The sequence below is a fragment of the Hyalella azteca genome, unplaced genomic scaffold (assembly GCF_000764305.2).
Source record: "Hyalella azteca isolate HAZT.00-mixed unplaced genomic scaffold, Hazt_2.0.2 contig16688, whole genome shotgun sequence".
In the NCBI taxonomy this organism is placed as follows: domain Eukaryota; kingdom Metazoa; phylum Arthropoda; class Malacostraca; order Amphipoda; family Hyalellidae; genus Hyalella; species Hyalella azteca.
Window position 1 is genome coordinate 120,095 of NW_025946498.1, and position 25,230 is coordinate 145,324.

Genomic DNA, 25,230 nt, shown 5'->3' on the forward strand with positions numbered 1-25,230 from the left:
ACAGTATTAAATTGTGAAAATACACAATGAAATGTAACTTATGTTACCCAACAATTATTACACTAAATAATTCAAACAGCATTTGGAATTTAAAGGAACAATATTTTTTCTCGTTTAAATTTAAACCTTTTTAGCGTTATTTTTTTCATTCATTTGCAATTTTACAGCCTTTTAAACATAATTTTTTCCACACATTGCCACTTAGATTCTATGTATTCCGATTTTTTTTACTTTTCGTAGTTCACTACTGAACATTTCTACCCTGTTTCTAATTTAAATTTCAAGCTCGATTAAATTTATTGCATTTCAGTTGCATTCCTATGCACATTCACTTAACTTAGTTATACACAATATACAAAAATGCGTTCAAATTTGTCGTATGTGTTCAAATTTCTGAACTCGTGACTAGCCAAGTCGTCTATTCCACGGCTGAATAGCGACATTTCTCCTTCACATCTATTTTACCCTTCACTCTGAGAAATGAGTGTGTCTTTGTCCGCTCATTGCTCGTAATGTGGTAAGAAAATATGTCAATATTTGAAAATGTTCCATACATTTACTGAGTGCTGTACGCAGAGCAATTAATGCAGAACAAGTACAGAAAATGTAACGCAATACTCACTGCAGTGAGTGATAGAGAGCGCAATTTCTCGTCGACGAAAACAATTGAGGTCGCGGACAGACGAACGGACAGACGGACAGACGGACAGACGGACGGACAGACAGACGGACAGACGGATAGACGGACGGACAGACGGACGGACAGGCATGACGGACGGACAGATGGACGGACCGACGGATGGACAGACGAACGGACAGACAAACGGACAGACGGACGGACAGACGAACGGACAGATGGACGGACAGACGGACGGACAGACGAACGGACAGACAAACGGACAGACGGACGGACAGACGAACGGACAGATGGACGGACAGACGGACGGACAGACGAACGGACAGACGGACGGACAGACAAACGGACAGACGGACGGACAGACGGACGGACAGACGAACGGACAGACGGACGGACGGACGGACAGATGAACGAACAGACGGACGGACAGACAGACGAACGGACAGGCGGACATGACGAGCACAATAGCGTCTTTTTTCATAAATGAGAAAATGCGCTAAAAATAGAGTCTAATAATATTTGGGCCTAAATGCCAATGTATTTCATTAATGGAAGTATCAATTTATGTTGTGTATTAGTAAGTTAGTAAGTGAATAAATATTTTGATAATATGACCCGTTCATTTTTCTCTGTGCAACAGAGAATAGTCGTCAGTGTAATTCAATTCTTATCTGAAGTCGTAGTAGCGGTAGAAAAGTCTGTAGATAAAACGTTAAAAACTGTTTGATCGTTACTCCCGACGGAATTTTTATTTTGGATTGCCGCGAATATTGTGTTGTGCTTTTCATAACTGTAAAATCATTCATTCTTTCAAATTTGTGGTCGGCTTAGAATTTTTGTCGACCGAAAGAAATGCTCATGTTTCTTTTGATCAGCTTCATGAAGACGGAGGATTCATTAATTCAATTCTCAAATATTATTTATTATTTAAATGCATTTTTTATTAGTTTCATTTATTGCAAAAACTATAGTTATAGACGACCTGTGGACGATGTTACACCGCGCATGATGTTGCATCGCGCATGATGTTGCAGCGCGCATGATGTTGCACCGCGCATGATGTTGCACCGCTCATGATGTTGCACTGCGCATGATGTTGCACTGCGCATGATGGTGCACCGCTCATGATGTTGCACCGCGCATGATGTTGCACTGCGCATGATGGTGCACCGCGCATGATGTTACACCGCCCATGATGTTGCACCGCGCATGATGTTGCACCGCGCATGATGTTGCACCGCGCATGCTGTTGCACCGCGCATGATGTTGCACCGCGCATGATGTTGCACCGCGCATGATGTTGCACTGTGCATGATGAGTATTATATGCACAGGCTGAACAATGCTCGTATTATCAAGACCTGCCAAAGAGTCCCTCACAACACTGAAGAAACTTGCATCGTAAAGCTTTATTCTGTAATGCCTTCACAACTCTCAAGAAAATAAGTCAACCTTAATCCGAATTTCGATGCACTTTTTGCCTTTATTTTGGTCAACTTAGCCCTGTATGGCACGGTGAATAAGTGTATCAGTGCTACGTCCACCTTCTGCTTGTGCTGTGGCTATGAAAGCGAGTCAGTATTTGGACAAAATGACCTATTCGTTTTTATGAGTGTACGGTTCCAATTTATTTCAGTATTTATGACTTAGACAAGAGATTCATGAAATTTATTTACATTATTATAAATATTACTAAAGCTATTGCTTACTTATCGTAAAGCACTATACAGTAAAATAAACGTAATGTAATAATGTCATTGCTGAAAACTTGAATTAACTTGAATTTTGGTTTTAAATCGGAAAACGCGATTGCAAAAAGTCGACGAGCGAGCAAATTTTCCAGTTCAGGGCGCAGCTGCTCGAGCGTTGCATGCGGCAGAGAAGGCAGGAGCCTTTATAACGCAAGACCAAATATAACGGAGAATGTACTTCGTTGAAAACTTTTTTTTAAAACTGTGTAACAGTTAACCACGTAAACTTGAGTAACGATAACACTTTTACAGCTTTGTTTTGCAAACTTTGAAATTATTTTAATGAAATGTGCCGGAAGCTTCAAATTTTTTAAACATCCCGAGATTTTGATACACCCAATTTTGAATTTAAGAGTAAAACTATTTGTTCAAATTCTGGGGATGAATTCACAAATTTTGCATTTTTTCATTTATTTTAGATGACATTCATGAAATTTTAATCTGCAATTTGCATGATTTAAATCCGTAATCCTAGATGTGGTTCATTTCTCACATCATAACATTTATACTATTACATCTTGAACTAAATCTCGAATCAAATCTCATAATAAAGGATCATATCTAAGGAAGCTTCCTTATATGATGAATTTCTTCTTTGCCTCTCTGATGCTCGGCTCGCTTATGAAAATACTGGGCGGCAACAGCAGCTTCGTGGGCCAGGTTTTTATACCTTGTATTGTGCAAGCAATGTCGTTGACTCAGCCATCCTGCAATTGTCGGTCCCTCCCGTCAGCTTTGTTGCTGTCAGTTTGCTATGTCAGTAGTGAAAGTTTTCATTTTTAGCATAGGCCATTGCTGGATAGCAAGCGAGTGTGAAACAAATCACTTGACACTTCGCTCGCGAATGATCAATATTTGTACTCTGTTCGAGCACCGTAATCTGTAAACCTGAAATGTTTGAGACACATTTCGTCTGGAATATTGGCATGAATATTAAAGATATTAGCTTTTTTTATATTGACTGTAACTTTCGTCACATTGCCTCCCGGTACATGAATTGAATTGATGGCGGTGAATTTATTTATATGTGATGGCGGTGAATTATATAATAAACTTGACATAGTGTATGGTGGAAAATTCAGGCTTGTTTCCTACTGGAGGAAAAAGTTTATAGGTTTATAGAAGCACATGCATGTATGGCTATTATCAACAGCTTTACGCCGCATTTTTATTTTAGATGGTATTTGGATTATCGCCTCACAAAAATGTAACGTAGCAAACAACAAACTTCTATTGCAAAAACGTCAGCAAACTTGCAATATGTTCGCTGGTCGACTCAATCAATCACTCAAAAGCATACAGAAATCAATCAGTCAAAAGCATTCAGAATATTTTCATCAAGCCTAAATTATTCAGAACACACCCATCAAATCTATGGCATATTCCTAACACTTCCATCGAGTTCAAATTGTTCACAACACATGCCTCATTAAAGGTGATTACGACCTACAGACTTGGAGACTCCTGGAATTTTTTCAGGTCCAAGTCCTCAGAGCCAGGGTGGAAATGGAGGAACTGAGAACGAGACTGGACGCAACTTTCCCGTGAAGGTTAGGGGTTGGTCGAGAGCGTAACTTTCAGCGACGAGAGCGATGGTCCGTGACGATCCGTAATTTATGGCGTAGGTCCCTGGGTTTTATACTTCATTTCATAAGAATGGAAAAACATTTCGTTGAGTAGCTGAAATTCGGAAGTATGAAATAAAAATCAGGAGTATTCCCAATATATCTATGCGTGTGAGATTATCTCAAAAAAAAAAAAAACTTCGGCACCTTAGTTTTTACTGATTACTAGTCACTGCTACTAATTATTAATGGTATCCTTGGTACTTGTTTCTGACGTAGCAGTCCCAGGCCACGATGGATCGCCGCCTCTGTTTATCGTTCATCCGCCCTCATCTGGGTCACCTGATGCACGATGCTGTTGCTTGCTTCTCGCCGCTGGTAGTGTTGCAGAGGAGGTCGATTTGCATACTGACATTGTAAACTTTTAGCTGTTCGAGAACGGCCGGGATATTACCAGGACTTGATATTTTATTTTTGGTATCAGAATAATTTGGAATCGCGAACAATGACTGGATTATTGAATTGACGCTCAAATTAATTCTAAATTCACCAGAATCATTTAGTTTTTGTGGATTAGTTTAATCCACTAAAAATCGATTCAAGTGTAAAACAAAACTTATATAAGAGGACGTTGTCAAATATTGGTTTGATTATATTTTGATTAACAATTATTAATTTAAAGTAATTATTTGGGGTTGTCTGAAAGTTCTGAAAATTTGGGAGCGCAGCCGTGTGCAACAAAATTGACTCGTAAACAGGCTCTGGGCCCAACGCCAACCATCAGCATGCAATATATCTACACATAGCCTCAGATCAATGAGCTGTGGGTAACTCCGGCTAACAGTAAATCCGCTTTGCACAACACAGCCACTACTTCACAGCGCCGGAACACAACTGGCCGGAGCGCAACATTCCCTACCGCAACAGGCGGCACAGGTTAGGTTAGGTTAGGTTAGGTTACGTTAGGAGTAGTTGTTGCGGCCGGGCCTGTTGCGCCCCGGCCGGTTGTGCTCCGGCCTGTATGCGCTCCGGCCACAACAGCGCTGTTGTGGTGGGCGCTTTGTGACAAAAGCCGTGAAGATGCCCGGTTGCGTTACGCTCGGGAAGATATATGAATCGCACTGTGGACTTGGGCTATGCTGACCTCTAGCTATCCACCCGAAAATTTCGCCTTTTTCGTTTTTTGATCTCATTTTGTAGCTGCAGAAAAGGCGAGTCGAACGCAACAAACCAAACAACTATGCCTGAGGCAGTTTCAGATATATGTAAAATGAACATTGTTCAACATGTACAATGCCCTCAAGAGTCAGTAGATTTTGCATTACGAATATAATGATATATATCTCGATGTTGTAGCTCGTGAATTAAAAAATTAATTTTCACGTCTTCTTTCATCTCATAGGAACAAAATGTTCTTGTATTGGTGCTTTACATATGTGTACGAAGTTTCAGAAAGATCAGTCAATTAGTTGGAAAAAATTTTTGAAATTAGTTAAAAATTTGGAGGGCAGACCTATATATCCCTTTAACAAAAAGAGGAAATACGATTTGAAAAAGGAAACTAGAATTTTAAAACTCGGTATTTAAAACTCTTATGCTGAGAAATACCCGGCTGAACCGAGGATAAATTAATTCATAAATCGAGTTAACATAATATTCTGTACATTTCCCTGCTATTTATTAACCATAGTGCATCAGTGACTGCCGCTAATAATTCATTTAAAACACAAATACTATAAGCACGCTATAACAATTAGCACGCATTCATTAGTATTCATGTAAAATTAATGTCGTTATTTTCGAATAAAAAGGAGATATATGAAATAGGAACAAAAAATTCTAATAAATTTATCATTTAGTGTTGCGCAACTATGATACTGCTGCTGGTGCCGTGCAGCAATAAGATCTCACTACTCGGTCAAGTCACAGCGTACGTACGGTGGTAAACAATTGCTTGTCTATACATGGCAGTCGCTGTAGTGGAGCCTAATCGACAATGATCGGACGTACGGAAAACAGACGTCTAATTTTCAGCAAATTCTCCACGCTATTAAAATCCTATGAAGCCTTCAAGGTTTACAACGCGCAGAATAGAAGTTTGAATTATTTAGTTTCAAATAGTAATAAATAATCAGTCATAATCCAAATTTCGTAATTGTACCATTTGTATACAAAAATAGCATGGCATGAATAAATTCTATTGATTCATTTATTGAAGTTACCTATGAAAAATCTGGTTTTCTATTGGATTCGTGTACGATGTGCAACAGAAAACGACTCGACGTCAGCCAGTACTGCTGAAATAATCAGGTGATATCAGTAGAAATATATATTTGCTTGATTTTCATTTACACATGCTGGAAAGACTGAGAACTGAATCGTAACTTTAATGTGCAGCATAAAGTTACTTGCTTAACAACACTTTGAATTTCAACAGAAATGATTAATGAAATAAACTTTGGCCTCGCACATTGGCTTGATAAAGCGGCTAGAAATCTCCAAGAACACTTCGCTGTACACGCCAGTTTATGTGTGATCGAGTTGAAAATGAAGTTAGGTTTTCCGTATTAATAAAAAAGTTATTTATGTAAAAATCTGAAAAAAATTCCTTCCACAAATTACTGATATTATCTACTTATATTTCAAATTTGAATAAAACCCGTGCACTATTGACGGATTTATGGCTGGTTGAGTTGAACGTCAAGTTAGGTTTTGATTCCAGTCCGAAGGCCAGTCCGCAGCCGAGTCCGCTGAAGTGTCGATTCGGTGGACTGGAGGAGCTAAGCTCCAAGGTTTTGAAGATAGTGGCGGCTAAGCACAAAAGATTTATGATTAAATTCAAGTTAATTTGAAACAAGAACCAACACCAGGGGCCACGACTATAAACTAAAATAACTGCGCTGCAACTTCTCCACGCGACAACATTCCTTCTCGCTTCGAGTCACCGACATGTGGAACAGCCTCCATGATTACATCGTTGGCGCTCCGAGTATGAACGCGTTCAAGAACAGACTAGATAAAGCTATGGAAAAATATATCTTCAGATTTGAGAATTTTATTGCCTAGCACTATATCGAACCCGGTGGAAGTCTAGTAGCTATTTCAAACTATCTTCAGTCCTGAAAATATCCGGTCAAATGACACGGTTTAGAACTTCTGTGAACAAGTCACGAAAAGTTCACGATTCGGCGACAGGCCACATGCAGGCCTACTCTTTAGCGCCGGCATCACTCTGTTATGTTATGTTAATAATGACTGATTGACTGACTGTATCGATATTTTTTCTACTTTTATTCAGGCTATATTATATTGAAGTTATGAGCATTGTTATTAGAAAAATATATATTGTTGCCTTAATAAATAAACATAAAATTGTCAGGGGAGGCTTAAGAATATTTTCTAGCAGAAGCCTACCTAAAGAAGACTTAAGACGCCATCATTCATCAAGCCATGAGTGTTGAAAGATCTTCATCAGTGTTGAGTGTGTCGAGAATATTGGATGCATTATGTGCTGATGTCAATACGGATGACTGAATTGCGATGTATTGTAAAGTGAGTAACATTCACAGAAGTTTTTAGCGGGGGTCTTATTTTACCCTTTTTAGCGGAAGAATTCTGACGTCAACATCATTCGTATCTTCTAAAAAGTGTTGCATTCTCGTAGCAATCTAATTCTACAGTTCAGAGGTGTCTCAGAATGAGTTGCTCCATTATATTGTGAATTTATTGATGCGTGAGAGTTGAACCTACGTGGTATACAATCTTTAAAACGCAGTCATTACACGCATTGCTTTTGCCTGTTCTGACATCGATTTGTGATACAGTCTAGGCTAAGTTTCCTACACTGTAGCCCACTTTGAAACCAATTTGTTCACCATTTTCAGGCAAGTGTACTATTCATGTATTGAGGTTACTAATACAGAAGGTATAATCAACGTAATATCTCATCAGGTTTCTGTATTGAAGATAATATGCTCACTACCCACACCAGAAAATATTGTTTTTTTTTTATTCGTTTTGGGTGATTCTTTGAAGGCGAATTCGTTTGACTTGATCTTTCTTCATAAATTAATATTCTTCTGCCTTTCAATTAGATCTTTTCTGTATCGCGGTTCTAGATTCTTCTCGTCAATCCATAATTGCGAGAAACCTTATTAAAATACGAAATTTAATTCGAGAAAATTAAGCAATTATACTATTATGCACAACAAGTTTATTTTGATAAATCTCAGTATTACAGGTGAAGTGTAATTCGAGAGCATCGGTCACTATACTAACTCACTATTACGGCACATTTGAACACGTCACTCATGCACACATTCTCAACATATTGAGAAATTATTGCAATATGAAACTCGGATATCGCATAATTTTGTGCACGAATTGTGGTTGGATTAACATGAGGGGATAATGTAATTATTTACACTAACTTCAAAAGTAATTTGGTCGTCGCTTCTTCAGGTACAAGGGAGATGCACATGCGTGTGCAAAATGCTTCCTAACCTAATCGCGCAATGAAGGGTAACGCTGAAGACATTATTTATCTAACAACAATACAAACTACGCATAACCAACTCTATTATTAATTACACATTTAAAATTATATTAAACCTTCGAGCTGGATGCGGAAACATCTTTGACGAAAAGGCTTGTGCCAGCGTTCTCGAGGGGTAAAGGAGGAGGTCCGTATGCGGTACTCAGACCTAGTGAAAGTAAATTCGAAGTGCTCGGTGGTACACCGTAAGATGAACTTAAACTGTCATCGAAGCTTGAGAGTGAGTCACTTCCACCTAGGCCTCCAAGGTCTAAGCCTTGATTAAAAGTCACTCCAGAGCTCCCCCCTGTAGTGAGAAGGCTTCCACCAAATCCTGCACTTCCGCCTAGGCTGACTAGACTTCCTCCGGAGCCTACAACACTTCCGAAGTCGACAGCATTTCCTCCAAAACCATTGCTGCCACTAAAATCGAATGAATTTTCGTTTAGAACTGTACTACCGCTTAGATCAATACTTCCTCCTCCAAAACCATGACTGGAACTCGAATGGACGATACTGCCAGTACCTCCCAAATGTATTCCACTGCTGGCCAAATTTTCTCCTCCACTTTGGCCAACGATGTGACCAGCATGCGCTGATTGGCTAAGTGCTGTTTGCAGGTCAATCCCACCTGGTAAGGTGGGGTTCTCACCCTCATTGTAATTAATGAAGTATACCTCGGGTGCTGATACCTCAGACGGAACCTCAATGACCTCCTGTTGCTGTTGTCCCAACTGCTTATTCAAAACGTAGACCAGAGTCTTCTGCTGCGGTGGTGGCACGACGACGGCTTGAGGTGCTGTCACCGGGTCAGGAGCCTTGATGAACACGTAGTTGTAGTCGATAGCAGGAGCAGGGATACGGGGAGGTGGCTGGTACTTCACCTTAAATTTAGGTGCATCGAAGAGGAATATACTCTTCTTAATGATTGGTCTGACGCAACTGCCGTCGATCTTGCGTACGAAACCGTCCCCGCACCGGTAGCCGGCAGTGTTGATAGAGGGGGGCGAGTAGAGGGAGTTGAGGCCTGCAAATGAGACGTCCGATGCGACTGTGGCTAGGCACAGACCCAGCACCAATACGCTCATCTGAAAACAAGGTTTTGTTTTTTATGGAAATATACGGAAAGATAATGCCTTATTTGATTATCAACAATCATCTCAAATCATTAAAAGTTCATCTACCACGGCCTTATCAACATCTAACATTAAATTAAAATTCATTCTGAAATAATATGCTTAAGATTAAAAAATCAAGTGCGCAGAAACTGTGACATACACTTATTCGTTGGACAGCAAAGTCCGAGTATAAAATCACTAATTTTTTTAAACTATACACTTTGATTAATCGCCTGGGCATATTGTATTTTTTAATGGTTGCCATACGGAAATGTTAAACAGGAATCCTGGTTTGCAGTCAGCCATACTTAAAAAGGAAATTTTTTGACGTCAATCATAGCTCTCGAAAATTCAGATGTAATGGCGACTTTATGTAGGCTTTGATATATCAATCTTAACTCGTTATTCAAGTTTTGAAGCTAGTGTCTATTTCGAGGAGACACATCGACATCAGTTAATCTATTCATCGGTCAGAAACTTTCTAAACCTTGTCCCCCATTTTCCTTTCACTTGTTCGCGCCAGATTTTGGCTTCACTTTCTCTGCACCTTGATTTTTTTGCTGCTAAGCGACTGACCAGCGGAGACAAGTCATTTTTTCCCAGCCAGAATAGTTTCACTTTCTTTATATTGTGGGTCGACCATTACATCATTGGCCATGCAAGGACGGTCGCTCAAATATGTCGTTTTGAGAGACAAAAACAAATATTTTTATGTAATAATATTAATTTAACTGAATTGCTACCAAAAGTGGTCTTTGTGATTTATGTGGCATAACATAAGCATTAGTAGTCTTTGCAGTGAAATACGCTGATGTTTAACATTCCGTTCGACGATCTACATAGGTTCGTAAAAATCATTTGTTCGATTATTCCGAAGTTTATACTCTGTATTTATCGTATTTTTGACTTGTTAGTTTATTCGTATTTCTTTCTGAAGTGATGAAATTTTAGTTATAATATGAATAAGAATTGCAATAACGCTGCCAGTCATTAAAAGATCAGTATTCCATGAAAAAAAAACATAATATTGCAATATTCATTCCAACCATGTAGAAGCTCATCATATAGAATTAGCGCTTATATTTAAGGTTTGTAATTCAAAATTGTTGCTTTAATTACTCTGCGCGGTCATTTGAGCCACTTTAAAATGCTCAATTGGAATTGAAATCCACTTTCGAATTATCCTTTCACAAAAGCTACCTGAAAAACGTACAAATAATCGTAGTTCTATATAAAGCAAATATTTTGGGAACTTGAGGTTAAATAGACATATTTATCACTCTTTGGCATTGTTTCACGTTCTCGAGGAGCTCTACTTTCCATCTGGTTTATCTTTCATAACAAAACATTTCGCCTCGAATTCTAAACGATAAGCTGGATTAGCCGAAGACTGAAAACTTCCTAGCGCAAATTTATCAGCCGAATTATGAATGGAACTGCGGCAATTGGTGATAAGTATTATTCGTAATCTGAAAATTGTATTGAAATAACTACCATATTTTCACACAACAAACCATCGCTTGACACAACATTACTATTAAATTTTTCACCGCAGAGCTGACCACGCTCTTTAATGGGTTAACCATACCCACATATATCCATCGCACTTCTACTCACCGGCAGAGACATGCTTACGGTTACGCGTAGCTAACAGTACTGGGTTTCGGGGTCTCGATGCTTCGCTATTTATATGCGGCCTAGGGCACGGCGTGTTTTGGCTGCAAGTTCTTATTTACAGTCAAATAATACATGCAAATGCTACAAATATTAGAAGAATGTGTAATATCTAAGAGTATCGAGTGCCTGTTCGGTTCGCTGGACATTCCAAGTTTTGTTCGATCAAAAAGTATTGATCGTTATTAACGAGTTGTCGGAGAAAAAATAATAATTTAATTACTTGACGCTCTTTAAATTGTGACGTCAAATCGAAAATGTTGTGTCAATACTGGAATTTAAATATAAAAAACAATACAGAAATAGAGCGTGTGTGTCAATGTGTCAGCTGACACCCAATTGTTTTGGTAATTAGTTTGTTTTTGGATGCTTCAATTCTATGTTTCATCAGTTAATGGCAAAAACACGTGCAAAATCTAAAACCAATGCTCGCTTCTCGTGAAATCTTAATGGAAGTTTGATCATCTGGCATAAAGGAATTTAAAAACAACTAAATATGAATTTTTCTCTGTATGTACGATACTTATATTCATTCGTGCTATTTACTAAATAAATGTAAGAGAAAATTTTCTGCAATGACAGAACATGAATTAAATTTGATATCCACGATTCGAATTCTAGATCTGAATAAATCCAGTATATGCTACAAAAATTAAATAGTTTATTTGCATTACAACAACATCACTATATTTCCACCTATAGGGTGTGCTCAAAAGATGTATAAAAAGTATTGTTTGAAATTAAAGAAATTTTTAACTAACGTGCGATTAAAATCATATTAAACCATTGCACATGCATTACTACTGATATCAAAGTTGAATCAACTAATTCCCATAGACAACTTATTAACAGCTGTGCTGACCTGTTTTTATCTCCGTATCGGCATCTTCCGCTCTATGGAAAAACGTAACCTTTACGAAAACTTGTGGCAACATCGTAGCGTTAAACTTTCAAAGTTACACAACTTCGTTGCCCCTCTGAATTCAATATAAAGGCAATTTAGAACGTAAAATAACAATGTAATACATGTATAGATCAATTGTTTCGTTCCAATAAATTTTATTAGTAAATAGTTTGCATGTCAAGATTATTTTTTTCGAACAATTCTTCGTTCTTTATAGTAAAATAACTTTAACTTTTTGCTGCTGTTGCTGTGGTTGGATATATAATCTTGTTAGCTTTTCTCCTTTATTGCAAAATTTGCAAGACGAGAGAATGTTTGGATTATGGTGGAAATGTTATCCAAACATTTATCTCCATGATATTCCGAGTATTGAAACAAACTTCTATGCATTCTTAGCATGTTTAAAACTTTTCAAAATTTGACCAATTTCAATCACACAACGTTATGGTTTAGGCGCAACAAAAATGCATTCAGTGGCATCAATAGAACGCAAGTCGGCACATGTAGTACTGAGTGTAACATTTGGTAATGAGTACAACATTTGATAATTTATAACGTTTTGTTATAAAGTCTGTTCTGATTTTCAGAAGCCACTTTCCAACATCTGCCGTTGCAAAAAATCAATGCAATGAATGGCTATTTCGCAAATGATTTTTGACTGCATTTTCACTGAACGCAGTCTGTGATATCGTGACCGTCCGGTCGACTGTTAAATAGGTTTAAGTTCAATTTCCAATAATAATTGCCGAGGAATTTTAGTTTGATGTATTAATTTTTCCTTCACAGAGGACTTTCCACCAAATTAAATTTTTGATTGGTTTTCCGGATTGAATTCACCTGAATCAATCACGGGATTGATGGTTTGAAACGGGATCAAGAAGTTCGTTTCAACTTTTACGATTACATAAGATTTTGCTGATTTATTTGAATATCTTAACTTTGTACTCAATAGTCTACATTTATCTGCAAGAAGGATTTGTTTGTTACTTGGGACCAATAACGAAGTGCTTAGCATTCACCGTTCTTCACCGTGTAGCTTTATTAGCGTGGCTTTTCTATAGAAGGTACAAGAAACACGCATTAAACTGGAGAAAAATTAGTCATTATCAATATAATTTTAATTTTCCGGAAATGCTAATAATTATAATCATCTGATCTACTGGTTAACAGAAATTATACCTTTGAACAGTAATATACTTATTTAATTTCATCCGTTATTATTATTTTATCCATTATTTAATTTCGTTTCCATTTAATCTAGAAGAATAACTGCGGAGAAAGTGGACTTCTCTGTGAGTTTTCTTAAAGGTATACAGGAATCGACTGGCCTCGGGAGAAATCATTTATCTCGTTTATACAAAAAATTCCGACACAAGACATTGTGAAGCACATAACTCCGGTGCAGAATGTGCGGCAGTAAATGCATGCATGGTTCGCAACTGTTCGATGACGAGCTCAGTCGTGAACAGAAAGTGATAGTTTATATTTTCAACCTCACCGTTAATCATCTACAGCTTATTTGTGCATTTACTTCATATATTTATAGCGAATAATTACTTTATTGACTGTATTTTTTTAAACAAAGAACATTGAATTATCAACAAGCTATCAATAATGTATTTCAAAGCAGAGAAATTTCATACAAAATAGAGGAAACAAATCTGTAATCTTCTCGTATACGAGGAGTCGCTAAAATTGTTTACGTGATTTCTTAAAAAACATTCAATTTTTTGTACTAAAGCTCGGACTTGGGCGAGGTGAATCGTTCAAAGCCAACAAAATTTTACATTCTGTTTCCGTTTACTTCAGTACGTCATTTTTGGTGCAATTCCCGCCATTAGTAATACCTACATTATGCAATGAATTTGCCTGTCGATTTCCATATTTTCACGTCGAAAAATAGAAAAATTAACAATACAAGAAAACTTCCATCCAAAAATTTTACTTTTAACTCCTACTCTATTAGCAGTTTTAGCAGTAGTCATCACAATAAAATTATATTGATAAAACTACACGGGGTTGACTGTCTATACAAATCCAATCAATGCGGAAACAATCCGACAATTTTGACCTAAATTAGTTTATTTAAATGTATGCACATAAGCCTTCTCTCATTCATACTTTTCGTAGACCGATGTTACTCATACTTGTCGCTGTCTTTGAAATCATCTTACTTACTCTCGTGCAGTTTCCTTTCCCTTCGACGAGCCAACATTTGAAGTTCAGCAACGGGCGATGTTGGGGAACATGGCTTGTTGATATCTTACTTTCCCTGATACCGGCAAGTTATAGGCCGAACTGTCCGTATTGCATTTGATGAAGATCAATCAGAATTAAATTCCTCGACATGTCTGGTGCAGAGCAAGCATCTTGTATGGCCTGATTTACCCTTCCGTTATTCATGTTTTTTGTAATTGCGTTGAAGACTTAAAGTATATTCTATAATAAAAAGCTCCAATATTCGTACCGATATTACATCATCCTTTGAAATCGCTAAACGGTAATGCATAAATTGTCAGGAGTTGCTAAAATCACATAAACTAAGCACGTCATGTAAAAATAACTTACATCATTTGTATTTCGATTTTTGGACTCCTTTGACCGAACACTTCATAGGCATTCATGTTCTCTATAAAGATCAATTAGGCTCTCAACTAGAGAGTGACTCCAAACGAGAGTGGTGCTTAGTCGACATTTGGAGTGCCGGACCAGCGTACACAATCAACCTTACTAGACCACAGACATCTATCTACTAACTAAGAATTTAAAAGAAAAGAATAGTCCACAAAAATTCATATCTTTATAGAAAACGTTTCGGAGACCAGCTCCAATTGCATGAGGCATGGCCCCTGTCAATCGCTAGCTCGTCAATCGGTCAAGAAGCGCATGCAGAGGCTGCAAAGCGCCTCTGCATGCGCTTTGAGGCACTTGATTCTCGTGTGTTGCCCCTAGTGTAAACGGGCCTTTAGAGGTACCAACCAGCGTGGGATCTCTGTCAAGGACTTACGTAAGTTACGTTATAGTGACAGAACGATACGACATTTGGAGTTAATCCGAATCCGAAACAAAGTTCTTCCCAGAGACTTCCTTGATGAAATTTGCATTTTATAACCTTTGGGTTGATCCCTCGAAATTTATTTTACACAATCTTTCGGTAAAAAAATTCTCACTTTGAATTTTTATTTTATTTTATACTTAGATTTCTTAATCAATGTGGGTTTATAGTTGTCTCCATGCGTCTCCGTGAGTGTGTTTCTATACATGTATATTTTACGCAATGAGAACTTTTATAATTAGAAATTTCCAAATGTAAATTCGAGCAGCACTGATGCTCGTAGTCGGATTATAAATCAGGGAGTAAAACGTATTGGTCAATGGTCGCGATACCCTCTCTCTGACTGCGTCGGTTTTTTTATTGCTTCAGGTCAGCGTTCTGTAATCAGTAATACGTTACAGTTTTTGATACGTTCCTACGTAAAAACACGTACGGTACGTACCTAACAACACGTACCTACGTAACAACACGTACCTACGTAACAACACATACCTACGTAACAACTCGTACCTACGTAACAACACGTACCTACGTAACAACACGTACCTACGTAACAACTCGTACCTACCTAACAACACGTACCTACGTAACAACGCGTACCTACGTAACAACTCGTACCTACCTAACAACACGTAACTACGTAACAACGCATACCTACGTAACAACTCGTACCTACGTAACAACTCGTACCTACGTAACAACACGTACCAACGTAACAACACGTACCTACGTTAACGCTGTGTTCGCGAAAAAATTATAGAAAATAATACCGAACACTTTGATTCAAAACTCTATTAGCTTCGACTCACATCGACTGTTTAAAATAAATGTGCATAAAATATAATAACATATGTCGTACGAATAAAAACTATTTCGACGTCATGAAAGTGAATGCTATTCGTTCAGTGGAGCATGGCTAACGCTTCACTATCGGGTACGGGTGGCATTTGGTGCCTGCCTCGGACACTACTCGACAATATTCATGTTTTTCTCCTACTAATTATTTAATGGCACTATACATGGTTTTCGGTGACTATTGTTCGCGATATTGTGGGGTTTCCATTTTACCTCCGAGGAAAGAAAGAGCTCCAATGTTTCTGACGTCACCATTTGCAGGAGTTAGTCTGTAATTAACTGTAACTTAATGTTTACTAGCTTCGACTTTCCTGTAATTGAACACTCTTAAATCATTCGCTTCGAATTTGCAGCAATTATGTTATATGAATTACCACAATTATAAATACAATGAACCACGTACGGTGAAAGCTATTGTTTGGGTAATGGCTGACTAGACGTTGCTTTCAACTCTTCGTCTTATGACATTTAATGTAATGCAACAGTAAACAGCACAGGTTAATTTTTAGTCTGACGATAGGTGACACTATGAAGGGCAATAGTGAATTAATTATTATCATGTATGAGCCCTCATCTCGGACAGCAGCTCCGTAACGGTATTTTCAGCAGTGAGTCGTTTTATTTAATTAATCCAAATTTAAAAGATGAAACTTTTCGAAGTAGACGCAGCGATTTGGTTTATTAGTTTAGTTAGTTTAGTGGCCACATGTTTACTAGCGCTTCTGCTAATTAGCTATCTCGCACCAAAAGTCAAGATGAACATCACCAAAGAGCTGGAAGGTCTCAGACTCTCAGTTATCTGAAGTTTTTCAAATCAAAAATTGATCATCACCCACTAGGGGCGGAATGTCTCAATTGTTCAGCCCGCTGAAGCTGGCTCGAAAGAAGCAGCGTTAGCATCTCAAAGGAACGAAGTGACAAGGAGGGACAGGTGGAAAGCAAAAGAAACTAAGACACTCGAACGCTTACACGGGACGTCGGCCGCCCGCACGAGAGAGACAGAGAAGGGAAATGTCAGGAATCCTACCTACATAATAACTTGATCCTACAACTGAGAACTGCAGTCAGACACCGCGAGCTCAGCGGTGGGGCGCTCAGGAACAATCCCCCTAGGAGCGCGAGATACCATAGGACTTTTGACGAGCACAGACACGCGTCAGAAGTCCCCCCTGAGGGTTTTAGCCAATCATCTTATGAAGATGCCGTAGTTATATTTTAAGTTGTATTAAGACTACCTGGTAACAACTCATTAGCGACATGTGAAAAATTTCGAATCTATCACACTTGAGAGTCCAACCAATAATAACCAAGGGAATTAGTTCTTTTTTATTCAGAGTGCAAAAATTCAACACAACAGGTATCATAACAACATCAACAGTCGCGCACCTTAGGCCTTACAGATGGCCTGGTCCCACACAGAAAACTTGACAAAAATATGTCCATCTTTATCATTTGAATCGAGTAAAAATATATCAGGAATTCCCCATGCAGAACCTAAGCTATTGACTTCTATTCCTAAGAAGACCTGAGGAGGAATTTTTCGATGGATGCTGTAAAATAAATCACTAATTCATAAGGTCATAACAGGTATTTCATTTCAGGGCACTAAACGCAAGAAGCTAGGTTCTCAATTTAAAAAAATGAGTAGGTATATGAAAAAATAATTTCCTTATAGAAGTAATGTCATGGCCGCGTGAAGGTTAACATTTACAGTGACCAACAATATAAGCAGCACCAATGGCACTAGGAGCAGCACCAGTAGCACTAGCAGCACTAGGAGCAGCACCAGCAGCACTAGGAGCAGCAGCAGCCCCTGTGGCACTAGCCGCACTAGGAAGCAGCACCAGTAGCAATAGGAGCAGCACCAGCAGCACTACGGAGCAGCACCAGTAGCACTAGGAGCATCACTAGCAGCACTAGGAGCAGCACCAATAGCACTAGGAGCAGCACCAGCAGCACTAGGAGCATCACTAGCAGCACTACGGAGCAGCACTAGCAGCACTAGGAGCAGCACCAGCAGCACTAGGAGCAGCACCAGCAGCACTAGGAGCAGCACCAGCAGCACTAGGAGCAGCACCAAGAGCACTAATAGCACTAGGATCACAAGCACCCCCAACAGCAGCAGCTGCTAGTGCTGCATTTGTACCTGAGCAGTCTTCAGCAAAGCAGATCTGTGAGATGTAGGTGATCAGTAGCACAAGTTATACAATCTCTCAATGATGATAAGTTCCAAAGCTCAACTGATAACAGAATTAAGGCGTCAAGAGTCTGTTATGCTGATGCTCAGACACGTTGACCACCAATAGACAGAACTTGCTAATAACCGTCAATTACCCGCAAGAGATTCCTTCCAAGCAAAAAATGTATCCATTAATTAATAACCTAGATGTATATCTGAGTGCATTGTTTTTTATATTCATGTTTGTTTTTACTGACAAGATTAAGCAAAAATGTGAAAAAATTGATGATTCATAAACTTGAAAACGAATAGGGAAACAACAACAACTTTTCAACTTTAACAAAAATGAGTAAAGAAACAAGACGACTCCCGAAGTAAAGGACAAATAGAGAAACAAAATTTACGACTTACAAATAAGGCAAAAATAGAGGTCAAAGCAGACGACTTAAAAAAAACAGATATGGAGGATAAAAAGGTCGACAAATAGATTTGTAAATATGGAATTAAGACATTAATGCGGCTGATGAAGCAACAATTGATTTATCAGGAAGATGTCAAGTCAGCGCCACAGAACATCGGGTGCTAATATCAGCACGCGTATGAGAGTTCTTGAGGGAAGGTGCAGCCAGAGCGCTGGATGATCTCAGTTGCAGCCCAGATGCCGCACTTGATGCAGTCTTCCACGCCCTTGCCGCTCACCAACTCGGCCAGGTATCCTGGAATGCAAATATTATGGATAAAGGATACGAATATCTATATTAAGTCCATCAGGTATCCTGGAATGCAAACATTATGGATATAGGATACAAATATCTATATTAAGTCCATCAGGCATCCTGGAATGAAAACATTATGGATGTAGGATATGAAGTCCTAGAATATGTCCATCAGATATGCTGGAATGCAAATGTTACGGGTATATGACAAAGTTCACGAATAAGTCAACCAGGTATCTTATGGAAAAATTACAGATATAAAGTTGAAACATGTATGAATAAGGACCATGTATGAATAAGGACTGCATCATTACGTATATTCCAATTTGCAAGGAATCAAAACTCTTCAGATGGTGTTAACAGATCAAAAAGCAGATCTCAGCAGGGATTTAAAATATACTATAGACGTTTCGAATGTATCAACAAAGTTTTTCTCTCCATTCCTTGCAAATTGGAATATAATGCATTCACTGGTCATTATTCTTACGTGTTTCATTAAGATATAAAGTTGTATATCAAGTCCACCAGCAGCTATCTTGGGATACATACGTTACAGATATAAAGTTCTATAATAAGTCCGTCAGGCATGCTGGAATACAAATTTTACGGATATAAAGATCTATAAGGATTCCATCATGTATCCTGGAATACAAACGTCATGGAAATCTGGTGCTAAAATACGCCATTATCATCACTGAGTAATCGCGACGATGTGGATGAAGTATGCTAGGAATACTAACTAAAATTTGAAGGGTTACTTTTCCCGGATAAAATTTTTTAAACAAATGCTCTTATTATTATCATGATATCGACGTTTTTAGCGTAATATGTATAAAATTATATGTAAAAATATGCGTTTAAAAAATACTTTCTAAAGACAATACTTTTAAAGAATCCAGTGTCTTTGATGTACAATGAATTTCTAGTTTTATTTTCAAATATTGAACAAAATTAATTTTCAAATTTTTTTCAATATTTAAAAATTTTGTAAATTTTTAAAATTATTTATTCTGTCAACTGATTCATGCATTGTCTCTGACTTTATGCAAGTGTGCAAAATTTCAGATCGACCGGACAGGTAGAAGTGTGTTAAATATTGATTATAAGATTTGTAGCAGACAGACAAGAAGTGAAGATAAAGAGAAGTGTTGTAATTAGAATACGTGGGATAGGTATATATGCATACATTCGTGGTTGATATTGGTCAAATTGCACTGATCTGAAGATGAAAATAACAAAATATACTACCATCAATAACATATAACACACCGCTTAGCAGATACCGCACATGCCTTGCCCCTTGACACTAAAAAACCCCATAATATATTTATTGTATACATATACTATTCAGAACTACGATTGGTAGGGTTTGGTGACCACATGATGACTACGAAGCTGTTTAGATCTCCCTAGAAAGATGTGGTTCATATATGTATATAAAATAGATTGTTTCTATTAAAGGATAAAATAGATTGTTCTATTGAAGGCCGGCGGCTTAGAGTTACGTGGCGACGTTAGTGGCATTGACGGGGGACAAAAAATTTCATTCAAAACGCCGCAATGCGATGAGAAACATTAAAAAGTCTGACCTCCAACGAAGGCATCGCCTGCGCCGTTGGTGTCGATGAGCTGCTCGTCCGTGAGTCTCTGGACGGGATGCTCGCGCGCCACGCCATCTTGCAACAAAAAAGTCATTTTCAACATCACAGTTTTACCACATTAAATCCAGGAAGTTCATTGACATAAAGTGATCAGGTTGTCATTGTTAGCCAGTTAGTTGTTCTGTCACCACCCATTGACTTACCCCCTGCTCTAGAAGTGAACAAAACAAAATAAGTAACAAATTTCAATAGATGGAAAAGTAGATACCAACTAACGTATATCGATGAGGGCATCAAAGATACACACATTAAATACAATATCAGAAGATGAACAAATTTTATATCCTTAATAATACAGACCAACAACAGAGATGACTGCATCAGCGCCCTGAGTTATGATGACGACGCGTGAGCGCTTCGTGTTAAGCTTGGGCAGCGCGGCGATCTTGAGCGCAATGTCAGTGACAGACGTCGCCCCCAGGCCCTGCACCTCGTTGAACTTGGCTGCTTCCTGCACATCACACCTATATTTTATAGGGGTGCAATAATTCAGCCAACAAAGCGCCTCATTTTTATATACTATGCAATAGTCTGGACAATGGCATTTCAATGACCAATGCACTAATATGGACAGGCCATATTTTCATTAATAATGCTATAATCAGGAAGAGAAAGATTCATTTTTATGAAGATTGCAATAATCCTGACATCAAAGCCACATTCTTGTGAACAATGCAATAGTCAACAATAGAGTCACCACAAGTTTGTTGGGACACACAATGTAAGAGTCACGAAATTGATTGGTTTCTCAGATAAGAGGCCAATCATAATTTTATTCCTTGAGGCAAATACTATATTTTACAGCCTTACACACCGTTTCATTGCCGAAAATGATATCAATGTAGGGGAATGCTTGCATCATTGGCTCCTTGTAGAACTCGCACAGGAATGGGGCTGAGAGGTTCATACAGAATGTTTTGTTGTGTTCCAATGCATGCGCTCCAATGGCAAGGATGGACTCAGGACTAACAGTCAAGAAGAAGCCCTGCAAAAACAAGACAATTATTTAGAAACTTTTCAGATGAGCTATTGACATACCAGTATGTCCCCTAAAACATCTTATGAAACAGGAACTTTGAAAACATAAAAACTCTGACTATGAATTACAAATAGTTTTCATAGAAAAAAAATTGTTGCAGGTAAAATGTACAGTGAGCATAATTGCAGTCAAAGTGTCAAGAGAGCTGCATCTAGCAAAAAATGTACACATTTCACTGAAGTTAAAGTAAGCAGCATCAAGGGGGCTAAAAATTCACAGTTGCTACTATTCTTCACAATAATTTAATAGGGTGCAGTTAAAATTTAGAACTAATTTACTGGGACTAACTGAGATGTAGTAGAATTTAGCCTTCTCAATGAGAGCTTTATTCTCAGGAATGTCAAGATGTGACTTGGAGAAGTGGTTGGCAGCAGCCAAGTTGGCCACCAATGACCGACATTTGCCTCCCTTTGTGACCACCACAGCACACGTGCCTGTGAAAAATTAGGTAATTAGTGCAAATGATGATTTGTTACTTGCCAGGCAGAAATTTTTACTGATAGTATAATTCATTATAAAAGTTTTGGCTGAGGGTAATGGCAGAAAATGAAATTCAATCAAAGTTGACTTCAGCAAAACTAAACTTGTATTGTAATCAACTCACCAGTTGGCTGAGAATCATGGAACTGATACTTGACACACACACCAGCAGCATTTGCCCTTTCTAAGAGTGTTTTGCTGTACTCATCTTTGCCCACACAACCAAAAAATGTAGTCATGTTATCTTTCCCCAGGATCCACTGCACATGAACAAGTTAATACATTAGAATTAAGATGAGACAACATGCAAAACTTAAAACTACTGATAGTGATAGCTCAAAATAATTGACATGGACTTCAAAAACAAGTACTATTTAAAGCTTAAAATCAAATGTATAATTCAATATATAGAATTAACTTTTCTTCCTCCTTGAGCTTAAATTTTGTTGAAATATCAATTAATTCTAAACGAGACTGTCTTAAGTAAGTATTAATTGAAAACTATGATTCTACACAGCATCACAAATTAGATACATAAATTATGACTTAACAAGATATTATCACATTAATTCTTCAATTATTCACGTTTGAATCTAATTTGGAGCTTTTACTTCAATCAACTGAATAAAGAAATCATCTGATTTAATTTACCTGTGCAACTCTCATGGAGTTCTGAGTGGCTCCTCCAGCAATAAACTCTACCCCAGACATCTTGGCCATTTCAGCATACATTTCCATGTGTTTCTCTTCAGCCAAGATGGCATTATTGGCCTCTAAGCCATACTTAGACAAAAAAGCCTCATCTGTATTAACAGAAATGTCCAACAAAGGATTTCCTAATCCAAGCAGCATACTTGAAATGAATTTAAGTAATTATAAATACTAAAATAGAGTAAAAACTGAAAAAAATTGTGAAACTTATTCCTGGGTTTAGTCAAATAATATAAATTACAAAAGTACAATTCATGCCTAAACCTGATGACTTCTGTCTGGGTGTTAATCAGGTGTTTCATTTTATTAATTATAATTACATTCTAAGATTGGATCATCTGTAATTGAGATGTAATATTCACTAGACTTAGTAGAGATTGAAAATACTAGACCTGAGTCTGGACAACATCACATGACAGATCACGTGATCAAGACCAGCAGTGAGCAGAAGTTCTATATAGGTCAGGGAAACATAGTAAAGCCCCCAGTAACTGACAAGTATACCACCATGTAACTGGCATATGAGCTACTCCAACCTATCATATCATATTATCATGATGGTTATGGTTAACATTTGGCAATGGTTGACATCTTAGCCTAATGTTGACATCTTAGCCTTATACTGGTACCTCTAATATAAATCCTGTATTACCACCCATATGAAGATAAGTTATAGAGAAAGAAATGTCTTACTCTTACTTATTCCTCACTCACTTAGTCCATAAATCATTTTCCTCAAGTAGAAACATATAATCAGTCAGGTGGCGCTTAATCTATAAAATAATCTTGATCCAACTATGGAAAATGATTTCTGGATCTAATTCTGTACTAAAAATAATATCAATTTTAGTGGTATATATATATAATGGATAAAGTGTTCAAGATTTTTTATCATTGTTAGCTGCAAACAAATAGGTAATAGGAGATAACAATTTCTAACTTCTAACTAAAATTTGTATACTGGAGTCTGGAGCAATTATTCAATGTGAATTTCAAATGGGCTGCAGCAGAATTATGAAACTCAAAACATAAAAATGTTCAATTTCAAATGATTCTGATTATTTAAAAGGTTGAAACTCGAAGTTTAATGAAATGTAGTAGTCCCCATGGGCCATAAATGCTGACTAGACTATATGCCATACATACATGCCAACATTTTAATTTCATCAACCCAACCATTATTCATTCAAGAAAATTTTTCTCATATTGGCATAGGTGGTGTTCTGTGCTGGAAGGTTAAACAATGACATCTTCCGTATAGTGAATTAGTGATATATATATATGTGTGTGTGTGTGCAGGATTGGAATTTTCCTACTTGTTTCTGAAATCTTGTGGCTCCAACGTGACAAATTTTTAATACATTTGGAATCTTGCGGTTGCACACTTTTGTTAACAATTGCCAGGTCAATTGGATGCAAAGTAATTTATCAGGCGGAAATCTTGTGGTTCCAGAAATGGCAGACGCGGGAAACCTCTAGTCGCGGCCCTAAAGGTAGATGTTTTCAATGCTTGTGTGTGTGTTAGCAATTGTTATTTGTTACCAAGGTCCATACAATTTACCTATTTCTCTGGCTCATATTTGATCATAATTTGTGAAATTTTCTAATACAAAATACATTAGGTAATCAATTTTAACCACTACTTAGAGAAACTTTTTTCCAAATGTCCAGATTGGCCTCTTAAGTGCAGAATAAACCATAAAATGACCTTTATTACCTGCTAGTTCAAGAAACTAGGTATTAGCTACTGAATATTTCAAATTGGTCTATAACTTATAAGAGCTATGACTGCTGCGGATTATAAACTGCCAACTGCAAAGTGGCAATAAATCAGTAGGTACTAGGTACTGTACTGGTGCAGTACAGTATATCAGTACTGCAGACACCTAACTGCAGTACTGGTGTCTGGTTTCCTGCCAGTCTGCCACTTTGCAGTTGGGTAAACGCGGTATATTCCGACATCGTAGGTAATTCCGTCACTTCTCTAGTTTTTCCTTTATATTAAGCTTTGTTTTAGTTCCATGCGTTCATTGATGGTTGAAATGGTGACATAACTGGTCAGTCTGGACCAGGACTGGACCCTAAACTAAAGTTAACTAAACTTCTTGACTAAAGAAAGCCCTTTTAATAGCCAAAGAAGTTTGTCGTGGCCTGTTATACATTGCACAAGCTTCATTTGCCCCACACTCTGGAAGATGTATATAAACGGGGAAATTTCTCGCGTAAATCAATCTAATTATATTTTTTTCGCGCATGATAACTGGTCAGTCTGGACCAGGACTGGACCCTAAACTAAAGTTAACTAAACTTCTTGACTAAAGAAAGCCCTTTTAATAGCCAAAGAAGTTTGTC

General features: G+C 37.8%; 2 protein-coding genes across 2 annotated transcripts; both read right to left on the minus strand.

Annotated features, from left to right (window-relative positions):
* Positions 1–8,147: 8,147 nt before the first annotated feature.
* Positions 8,148–11,270, minus strand: LOC108682784 (ATP-dependent RNA helicase A). The gene is made up of 2 exons (XM_018172022.2): positions 11,222–11,270; positions 8,148–9,574 (listed from the first exon to the last, which is right to left on the minus strand). Exons 1-2 carry the CDS (start codon positions 11,231–11,233, stop codon positions 8,558–8,560), a joined length of 1,029 nt encoding a protein of 342 aa, XP_018027511.1. The 5' UTR covers positions 11,234–11,270; the 3' UTR covers positions 8,148–8,557.
* A 6,883-nt stretch (positions 11,271–18,153) lies between these two features.
* LOC108682790 (adenosine kinase) lies at positions 18,154–23,071 on the minus strand. The gene is made up of 7 exons (XM_018172030.2): positions 22,819–23,071; positions 22,292–22,427; positions 21,976–22,121; positions 21,463–21,633; positions 20,949–21,099; positions 20,577–20,663; positions 18,154–18,987 (listed from the first exon to the last, which is right to left on the minus strand). Exons 1-7 carry the CDS (start codon positions 23,017–23,019, stop codon positions 18,860–18,862), a joined length of 1,020 nt encoding a protein of 339 aa, XP_018027519.1. The 5' UTR covers positions 23,020–23,071; the 3' UTR covers positions 18,154–18,859.
* Positions 23,072–25,230: the final 2,159 nt, after the last annotated feature.

Bases quoted from the DNA above. Each gene is read 5' to 3' on its own strand.
- LOC108682790 (XM_018172030.2), bottom strand. From the start codon at position 23,019: ATGCTGCTTGGATTAGGAAATCCTTTGTTGGACATTTCTGTTAATACA. The intron at 22,428-22,818 runs GTAAATTAAATC...GTTCATGTGCAG, and splicing joins ACTCCATGAGAGTTGCACAG to TGGATCCTGGGGAAAGATAA. The intron at 18,988-20,576 runs GTCAGACTTTTT...TTTGCATTCCAG, and splicing joins AGGCGATGCCTTCGTTGGAG to GATACCTGGCCGAGTTGGTG.